The 10,737-nt window shown below is 43.8% G+C and overlaps 1 protein-coding gene across 1 annotated transcript; it reads right to left on the bottom strand.

The window, feature by feature from the left end:
• Positions 1–533: 533 nt before the first annotated feature.
• On the bottom strand, positions 534–2,000 carry LOC148100782 (uncharacterized). The gene has a single exon (XM_087846770.1). The coding sequence runs from the start codon at positions 1,998–2,000 to the stop codon at positions 534–536; it is 1,467 nt and encodes a 488-aa protein (XP_087702896.1).
• Between the last annotated feature and the right edge of the window lie 8,737 nt (positions 2,001–10,737).

Here is a 10,737-nt window from a genome sequence, read left to right on the forward strand (position 1 = left end):
TTTTAGACTAGTTGGTTAGTCTTTTTCAATGTTTTAAACCATATCCCAGGTTTTTACTTCACCATTTATGGAGTTTTAACAAGCAAATAAAAGACAGAGCTTAATTCTGTAAAGATTAGATGAAAAATACTCAAAGGATAAATTCAATTGGTTTATTATTTTGTTACATAAGTTGAAAAAAGTAAAACAAGTAACTACAGAAACAACATAAAAGGAAACTTAAACAATCAAATAAATAAATGAAGGGGGGGGGGGGGGAGGGGGAAGGGGAGAAAACCCCAACAATCCCCTCTGAGCAAGCACTAGGCGACAGTGGGGAGGAAAAACTGCCTTTTAACGGGCAGAAGCCTCCAGCAGAACCAGGCTCAGGAGGGGGCAGTCAACTGCTGGGACTGGTTGGGGGAGAGGGTGAGGGTGGAAAAAAAGAAAAAAGATTAAGAAGGTAGGGAATATGTGTTAGGAGAGAAAGGGAGAGGGGGGACATGAGAGGTGAAAATTAAGATGGATCACAGGTGGAGGAGGACGAGGCTAAATCATCTGAATAACCAGCAGACGCCTCTTTTCTTCATTTCCAGGTATTTTTCCATGAGCGCTTTTTTCTCCAGGATAAGGGTTCTCAACTGATCGTTTGTTTCTGCATTTTGCTCCTCGAGTTGCTTGCATCTTTGCTCCATTTCTTTTAATCCTGCTTGTTCTTTTCTAGGCTTTTCTTCCGGGTCTTTGTACGTTGCCTCCTCCATTTGATTTGCCTTGCACATGTCTGTATTTCTCTCTTGTTTTTTCTTGTACATCTCTTCTATCAGGTCAATTTTTCTCTTGAATACTTGATGCATAAGCAGCAGGTATTCATATTTTTTCTCTTGTTGTTGCTTTTGTGCCTGCATTTCAGTTATTTGGCTCTTCAAGTCACTGACCCTCAACAACATCTCATTCATGAGCTCTGAGTGTTTTTTCCTCATTCCATCGATCGTACACTGCATCTCTGAACATTGTCTTTCCAGTATTTCATTTTCTCTTTCCAGGTCAGGTGTTTTCTCCCTCATTTCATTACAAAATTCTCGCAGTTCTAGATTCCTTCTCTCAAAGTCCTGGAGAATACGTTTTTCTTCTTCCTGTTTCTCTTTTTCTTCAAGAAGCTCTTTATTTTTGCACTCTGTTTCATCAAACCTGACTTTCAGCTCTACGTACATTTCCCTCATGGCTTTGAGTTTGTCCTCCATTGGTATTTCTGTTTCTCTTTCCAGTTCAGGTGTTTTGTCCTTCATTTCATTACAAAATTCTCGCAGTTCTAGATTCCTTCTCTCAAAGTCCTGGAGAATACGTTTTTCTTCTTCCTGTTTCTCTTTTTCTTCAAGAAGCTCTATATTTTTGAACTCTGTTTCACCAAACCTGACTGCCAGATCAACGCACATTTCCCTCATGTCTTTGAGTTTGCGCTGCAATCGTATTGTCTTTTTTCTTTCCAGTTCAGATGTTTTTTCCTTCATTTCATTACAAAATTCTCGCAGTTCTAGATTCCTTCTCTCAAAGTCCTGGAGAATACGTTTTTCTTCTTCCTGTTTCTCTTTTTCTTCAAGAAGCTCTTTCAGTTTTTGCTCCATTTGTATTTCCTGTTCAGTCTTCTGTTGGCGGATTTTTTCAATTGTTTTCTCAGCTTCATCGAGCTTTCCTTGAAGTATCTGTATCTCCTCAATAGTGGCTTTCTTTCCTTGAAGCTGGGCAGATGTTTCTTTTAATTCAGCACCCTGTGTTCCCGATGAAAAAATACGGGAAAAAAAATTCTTTCGTCCTTGACCAAACTTCATTCCCTCATTGATAATTTTTATATCAGGCTGCCGTTGCTGTTTTCCTTCCAGGTCTTTATTTCGTGCTTCCAATTGTCTGCACTTCTCCTCTAGTTGAAGCTTCTCTTCTTCAATTTGTTTAACTTTGTCATGGAGGTCAGAGTTTTCCTTCTGACTTTCCTGTAATGCCCTTTGGATTGATAAGACAACATCCATGGTTATTTCTCCTGAAGAGATTGGCTGGCCAGACCACGAAGGAGAGGCAGCATTATTTATTTTTCTTTGTCGGCGTTTTCGTCCCATGTTGGAGCCTGTGCACAGTGACTCTGAAAAGGCTTAGAAATATTTGCAAATGTATCTCGTGTTGAACGTTTGAAGTCTGCGAACAAACTGCTTTAAAATTGCTGCTTCTGATCCCTATTTATAGACTTCAGAACTTCAAAGGATCAAAGGTATTAATGATGTCACATCTTGTGACATCATCATTCCGTAAGCCAATCAGATTGTCACATGACATTTTAAAATGGGGATGTGTTTTTTTTTTGTTTTTCTGTTTTTTTTTAAAGTTTTTTTGGAGTTTTCACCATTTGCTCCAGGAGCTGCGCCTGGATGACGGCCGCTTTCAGCGGTACTGTAATGTTTGCATGCCTCAAACATTAATGATGACACCTTCAGTCTTTCTCAGTTCCATTCTTTAATTCTCAGGCTTGCAGCGGCAACACAGTCTGCAGCGCTAACTTGTTCATCTACCGTTTTCTGTTGTCTCCTTTTTCTATATCCTCCTTCTGCCTTACATTCGACCTTTCAAAATAAAAGTTCTGTAAACATCACAATCACCTCCTTTTTTTTTTCTTTAACAAACTTAGGTACTCAGTGAGGTGAATTATTAATCTGAACCTATGATAACAACACCTAATAAAATTACTGAACGTTCTTATTACTTGAGTTTCTCCACACCTAAACATCACTTAAACAGCACTGCATTTGCGCAGATCTCTGACTAATCACTATCAACATTCAACACTAGAATACTGGTTACAGTGTTAGATTCAGGAACAACAAACATGTTACACGCAGCGTAACCTTTAACGGGTCACTCAGATATTCAAGTCTTAGATCTGATGTAATCAGACAGATGCATAGGTACGCGTCTGTTTGATCTGACTGGGTATCTGGGCTTGTCTGTCAAGGCGGGGTCGACATGTCGTCCAGGTGGGGCATCTTCAAGTCCATGTCTGATTTTCTTGAAGCATGAGGCATTGCTGACAATTGAGTGTCCATCCCTTGTAGCTTTAATTTCAGAACCCTTAACTTTAGTCACTTTATAGGGTTTTGCATTGTATGGTGTGGATAATTTGTTGTGCTTGGGTTGGCGATGCAGCACTGTGTCACCCAGTCTGACGCGACGAGTTGCATCTGCGATCACCTTCATCTTGATCTTTGCACTATCATCCCTTGCTCTCACTTCAGCGTCTGAACACTTCCGTGGAGTGGTGTTAACGAAAGGGAGCTTGGTGTATAGCTGGCGTTGAAACAGTATTTCAGCTGGTGAGCTTGCTGTTGTGCAATGAGATGTAGATCTGTACTCACGAAGAAAGATGTTTAGTTGCTGTCTCCATGGTGTGCCCTGCATCTCGGCAACTCTCAGTGCTTTGCATAGGGTTCTCGTAAATCTCTCAGCAATGGCGTTCGCCTGAGGCCAACAAGGTGTGATTTTGGCGATGATGAAATCCTAGGTAGTCGGCAAACTGTGAGAAAGCCTCACTGTTAAAAGGAGGACCATTGTCAGTTTTTACTGTCCTTGGGATTCCAAACATGGAGAACACTTTGTCAATGACTGGGATAACAGAAGATGCTGATGTTGAGCGTACACTTTCAACGACTGGATAGCGAGAATACTCGTCTGTGATAACGAGCAGGTATTTCCCCCGTAGGGAGCGGTCCATAAACGTCTGCACTGACACTGTGCCAGGGCGTTTCGGGTAATGGTGACGTCTGCAGAGGGTCAGTGTGTGTGACAGGTGTGCTAGCTTGGCATGGCAGACAGTTTTGAACTGCAGATTCTGCTTTCCGATCAATCTCTGGGAACCATACTTTGGTACGTAGCAGCGCTTTGGTCTTGACGATACCCTGGTGCCCTTCGTGTGCCAGTTGTATTGCTCTTTCTTGTAGGACAGTTTGAATAACTATCCTCGTGCCTCTGAGTATGAAGTCAGATGAGTCAGCTACTGTTAGTTCACTTTGAACATGTTTGAATGATTTCAAAATGTCAGCATGCTGGGATTTATCTGTTAGATGCCACGTGTTGTTCCTGATGTGACCGATGACTTCCTGCAGAACCTGGTCTTTCAGAGTCTCTGTTTTTATCTCGTGAAGTGTCATGGCTTTTGGAGTGATAAGAGAAGAAATTGACATACTCTTCTGCAACCTTACATGCACGAGCACTTTCATTCTCCTGTGTTGGCACTGGATGACGTGACATAAAGTCAGCTGGATTATCAGCACCTTTTCTGTATTCCACTCTGAAGTTATATGGCTGAAGTCTCAGTCCCCATCTTTCTATTCTGGCAGGTGGTTTTGATCTTGGGTTATTCCAGATGATTTTGAGTGCCTTGTGATCGGTCACCAGTGTGAATGGATGTCCATAAACATACAAATGGAAATGTTCGCAACTCCACACAATGGCGAGTGCTTCTTTCTCAGTCTGCGAGTATCTCAACAGAGCTATCGAGGGGCTTGAAACATGGCGCCTGTGTTTGGCTTGGCCGCTGTTGCTGCTCCGTGTTTTTGTCGACTGCTTCAGTATATATTTTTTTATCTTGTCATCTCATCTGTGATATATCATGAAGGTCTAATTGCTACTCTGATCTACAGTTCACATACATTGTTGAGTATCAAAATATGTATGGTAAAATTTTGACAGCTGGCAGAGCTACCACCAGGCTTTCCCTCCGCCGTTTGTCTGCCCTCCTCCCTCTCCCGACTACCAGTACCTGTTCTTAGCTCCAAACAATAACCCAGGAGCAAAAACAAGGTTAAGGAGGTCGTCTAGAAGGGGCTGTAGGTCTGGTGTCCAGGCTAAAAGGAAACGCGCCCGACAGAGGGGATTTCTTCCGCTCCATGGTAGAGAACGTCTCCGGTATTTGGTACCGGTTCAATTCAATTCAATTCAATTTTATTTATATAGCGCCAAATCACAACAAAAGTCGATACAGAGAAAAACCCAACAATCATATGACCCCCTATGAGCAGCACTTTGGCGACAGTGGGAAGGAAAAACTCCCTTTTAACACGAAGAAACCTCCGGCAGAACCAGGCTCAGGGAGGGGCGGGGCCATCTGCTGCGACCGGTTGGGGTGAGAGAAGGAAGACAGGATAAAAGACATGCTGTGGAAGAGAGACAGAGGTTAATAACAGATATGATTCAACACAGAGAGGTCTGTTAATACATAGAGAGCGAGAAAGGTGACTGGAAAGGAAAAACTCAATGCATCATGGGAATCCCCCGGCAGCCTACATCTATTGCAGGATAACTAAGGGAGGATTCAGGGTCACCTGGTCCAGCCCTAACTATATGCTTTAGCAAAAAGGAAAGTTTTAAGCCTAATCTTAAAAGTAGAGATAGTGTCTGTCTCCCGAATCCAAACTGGGAGGTTCCCCTCCAGGACGCGGATAAGGCCGATCGGTTACCACCTACCCGGCTTTTCATCACGGGCGAACAGAACGATTACCTGGATCGGCGTCTTGTCTGGAGATGCGGGATGCTTTCACTTTGGCCTATCATTCTACAAGACCACAATTCCACAGCTAGAGGTACCGGGAGACTACGTCTTCATTCCAGGTGTCTGCTGTCAATTCCCCGTCAATCAGCTGTTGATGACGTCAGCCTGTCACCTCCGCTTCAGATCGCTCTCCTGAACGCTCGCTCCATAGCCAACAAATCATTTGTATTGAATGACTTTTTTTAGCAGTAATAGTCTGGACTTCATGTTTCTCATGGAATCTTGGCAGCGGGAGAATGAATTTATCCACCTTAATGAGCTCTGCCCGGGCGGCTGTCGCTTCATCGGGACTCCGCGTTTGGACCGTCGTGGTGGTGGTCTGGTCACTATTCACCGAGACAATTTCGCTTGCAGGACTGTGGACTCTGAGTTTTCCCTTCCTTTGAGTCACAATTTCTTAAGGTTGGTTCTTCAGATATATTTTATTGTGTTTTAATTTACCGCCCTCCCGGCCCCGCTGGTGTTTTTATTAAAGATTTTACGGACTTTTTATCTTCCATTATTAAACTGGAGAAAGTCTTAATGATTGGGGATTTCAACCTCCACGTGGATGATCTTAGCTGTAGCATGGCCTCTGACTTTTTATCTATTACAGACTCTTTTAGTTTTATTCAGCATGCCTCTGGGCCCACCCATGTTAAAGGCCACACCTTGGACCTTGTGTTTTCTCTTGGCTTAGACATAACTAATGTCTGTGTTAAAGACGTACAAGTGAGTGACCATTCCTGTGTTACTTTTAGTCTTAGCTTCCCACTGTACGCACCACCTTCTAATCTCATGTTCCATAAGCGGTTCATAAATCAGGATGTTGCTTTGAAGTTTTCTAATATGTTGGACCCTCATGTGATTAGTGGCTGCACTGATGCTGATGTTGCTACACAGTGCTTTAATAATCACTGCTTGGAGATTTTAAATTCAGTGGCACCTATGAAATCTGTCATTGCTGCCCCAAAAAGAGCTCATCCATGGATAAATAATGATGTAAGGAAGGTCAAAAGAATCTGTAGAAAAGTAGAACGTCTTTGGAAATCAACCAAACTCGAAGTTCACAGGCTCCACCTTAGGGAACTTTGGGTTTCCTTACATGAAACCATAAAAACAGCCAGATCAGCATATTTTTCTCAGTTAATATCATCAAGCAAGAGAAATTCCAAGGTACTGTTTGACTCCATAAACTCTATTGTTTATGGAGTCAGCTGACTCCGGAGCATCCTCACTCATGGTTTTGTTGGACTTGACATCTGCCTTTGACACCATTGATCATACCATCCTGATTAACAGGCTCCGGGACGTAGTTGGTGTGTCTGGACTGGCTTTGAAGTGGTTTCAGTCGTACCTCTCCAACAGATCTTTTAGTGTTTTTGCAAATCGGTTTATGTCACATTCTAAAGATCTGAGATGTGGGGGTACCGCAGGGTTTAGTTCTGGGTCCTATTCATTTTCTTTTGTACATGTTACCTCTAGGACTTATAATTAGGCAGTTCCCTGAGGTGTCTTATCACTTCTATGCTGATGATATTCAGCTCTATTGTTCTTTTAAGCCGATGGAAGTCCATAAACTGTCCTCTTTAATTAAATGTTTAGCTTCCATTGAACAGTGGCTTGGTGACAACTACTTACAGTTGAACTCTGAGAAGTCAGAAACATTAATTATTGCCCCTGACAACCAGATATCTCTAATCAAACAGCATCTTGGTTCTCTTGGCTCATCGGTTCACCTGAGCCTCGGGTACCTTGGTGTGATGTTTGATTCTGCCATGTCCCTAGAACAACACTCTCGCCAGTTAATTAGGAACTGCCTTTTTCAGCTAAGAAACATCTCCAAACTGCAAACTTTGCTGTCTAAGACTGAGTTACAAATGGTTATTCATGCTTTTATTTCTTCTCGCTTAGATTATTGTAACAGCCTTTTTCTTTGTTTGAGCAAAAGGAATCTTGACCTCCTCCAGTCAGTCCAGAATGCTGCTGCAAGGCTTTTAACTAAGACACGAAAAAGAGAGCACATTACACCAGTGTTACGTTCATTACACTGGCTTCCAGTACATTTCAGAATTCATTTTAAAATCTTGGTACTGACTTTTAAAGCTTTGAATTGTGATGCCCCTTCTTACATTTCTGATCTTTTAGAACCAAACGCTCCCTCTCACAGCCTGAGATCTTCTAATCAAAGGCTGTTGGTAGTTCCACGAACTCGTTTTAAGACCAGAGGAGAGAGATCTTTTAGAGCGGTGGCCCCCAGGTTGTGGAATGCTCTCCCTACATCATTACGTTGCCTTGATTGTATTTATTCTTTTAAAAAGCAACTTAAGACTCATTTATTTAGATTGGCTTTTAATTAGATTTGTGCTGTGTTTTATTATTAATGTATTTTATGTATTTCTGTTTTATATTACTGTGAAGCACTTTGTGGTTTTTATCCTGTGAAAAGTGCTATATAAATAAATTGATTTGATTTGATCTCGTTTCCACATCACTCAGTGCTCTGCTTGCATATGCAATAATGTGCTTCATCCCCTTTTCATCTTTTTGACAGAGGATGGCGCCCAGTCCTACTGGACTAGCATCAACAATCAGTTCAGTCTGTCTGCTGGGATAGAAGTAGGACATCGTCGTGTCGCTTGTGAGACTGACCTTGAGTGCCTGCAACGCAGTTTCTTGGTCTTGACCCCATGTCCAAGGGGTGGCCTTGTGTGTGAGCCTGCGTAGTGGCTCAGAGATCGATGAGAAGTCTCTGATGAACCTTGAGCAGTAATTGGCCATGCCAAGGAGACTTTTGATGTCAGCAGGTGTTTTTGGGTTGGGAGCGTGTTGAACTGCTACAACCTTTTTAGGATCTGCTGAAACGCCACCTGCAGAGAAGATGAAACCAAAAAACTCAAGTTTTGTTTTATTAAATTCACACTTCTCTCGATTCAGAGTAAGACCTGACTCTGATAGTCACTTAAAGAGAGCTGTAAGACTGCTGTCATGATCAGCCTGGTCCCTGCCAAAGACTATAATGTCATCACTGAGATTTTTGACACCGTTCAGTCCTTGCAGCGTCTGATAAATAGCATTTTGGAACACTTCAGCTGCAGAAGAGACTCCAAAGCTCAGTCTTTTATAGCGCCGAAATCCCAGATGAGTAGTGAACGTCGTAATGTAGCGGCTGTCAGGGTGTAATTCAAATTGGTGGTATCCTGCCCCGAGATCAAGTTTTGAGAACACCGTAGATCCAATCAGCTCATGGATTACATCATCAATCGTGGGCGTGATGTGTCGTTCTCGTTCGATTGCAGTGTTTGCTTGTCTCATGTCCACACATATCCGTACGTCGTCCGGATTCTTTGGTTTTGGCAGTGTTACTATGGGTGAAACCCACGGTGTTGGTCCCGTAACCTTTTCAATCATGTCATCAGATTCTAATTTCTGAAGTTCGTCCTCCACTTTTTGACGTAAATGAAAAGGAACACGTCTGTGTGGTTGACAGGTTGATTTTACATCTGTGTTTATGTGCAGTTTTCCAATTCCCTGGAAAAGTTCTGGGTGTTGTTCTACTAGCTTGTCTGCAACAGAACGTTGAGACTGAGAAGAGACCGCAATGACAATATGGAGGAGTCCCAAGGCTTTTGAGGTTTCAAAACTCAAAAATATTGAAACCTCCTCCTTTAATGACGAAGAAGGAACACCTAACTGTTTTGTCTTGTTTTTCCACACTGCACCTGAATGCACCACACACAGGGAGAGACGTAGATGAGTGGTATGGGTAAATCTTGATGTCTGTAGAAGTCAACGTAGGACGTGGTGTCAGTTTGTTGTAGGTAGCTTCAGTTAAGCAGTTAGCAGTGGCCCCAGAATCGATTAGCACCGGTATCTGGGTGCCCATTACTCTGACTTCAGTATGTGGGAGTTTAGGATGTTGAGCTGTGTTCACCACATATACATAAGCGTCATCACTGCTGGATGTGTGCCCTGTCTCCACGTGTGCAGCGCTATCTGTTACTTGATGAACAGTTTGCGGTGGCAGATTTTTCTTATACTAGTTTTCTTATACTAGTTTTCTTTTCTTATGCTAGTGCCGTACAAGTAGCGCGAAAAACAAACTTCAAAGTAGCGCTACGCGTTCAGCGGGAGGCGTGGATGGCGAGCGGCAATAAACTTGCGAAAAGCAAGTTATGCTCAACTCCACCGGTGGAATCTGACAGCGTGGAAAAGTGTGAAAACATCCATGATCACCAACGGATTTCAAAGGGGTGGACTGCCGCATGGTGGAGAGGAGGACACCGCCACGGCCCTTCTGAGGGTGTTCGACTCTGACACTGTCAACGAGGATTTGTTTGGTTTTAAAAGTGACAACGAAGGAGAGAAGCGGAGAGTGGATGACGTAGCCATCCTGAGCCTTTTCGTATCCAACACTGGAGAAGAGGACTTTGGTGGTTCCCTTTCAGTCGATTCACTCGGTACAACACATAAGTATGGGATATCACGCCCTCGCGTGTCCTGGCTGAAGAAACCTTTAATCACGCCTTTAAGGCAGATGACGTGTGATGACACATGCACGGCCCCGCCTGCACATATAGCCGCTGTCATCACAGTCATCCCTCAGTTCTTACGCTCTTCACCTCGCTGAGAACACCTCTGCTGAGTTGGGCTGGCTAGCTGCTGCTAGTTAGCTCCGTTGTCTGCCGACTTGAACTTAGCCTAACTGCCCCTGTTGGTGTTAGCCTCCACCGCGCAGTTGGTGTGTAGGCTGCCCGCGGTGCGCTAATTTCAAGTTTTCCCGTGCAGCGTTTTGCTTTGTGTTTTGGAATGTACTCCAAACCGAAGTGAGCAAAGCAGAAATCTTCTGTTTGCCCCTGTCCTCAGGGATGCGGTTTCTCTTTGCACAACAGCGACCAGCACGATGCCTGCCCTGTCTGCCTGGGGATCGTCCACTCTAGGAGAGCGTTGACGGAGCCCGAAGCCTGTGCGTTTTGTCGCCAGGTCCGGCGCTCGACCCTGGAAAGACGGGTGACGTTTGTGGAAAAAGTGCTGGGACGCTCGGCTGTCGCACGGCATGACCCTCTCCTTTCCGAGTCTGGAGCCCCGGCTTCGTCCGAGTCCGAAGACGAGGATTTTCCGGTTGATGTCCCCACAATTAGCTGGGCTGACCACATGGAATATGTTGCCGGCTAGCCGATGATGAGCCGGAA

Source organism: Neolamprologus brichardi, chromosome 10 (genome assembly GCF_056152115.1).
Source record: "Neolamprologus brichardi isolate AB-2024 chromosome 10, ASM5615211v1, whole genome shotgun sequence".
Classification (NCBI taxonomy): domain Eukaryota; kingdom Metazoa; phylum Chordata; class Actinopteri; order Cichliformes; family Cichlidae; genus Neolamprologus; species Neolamprologus brichardi.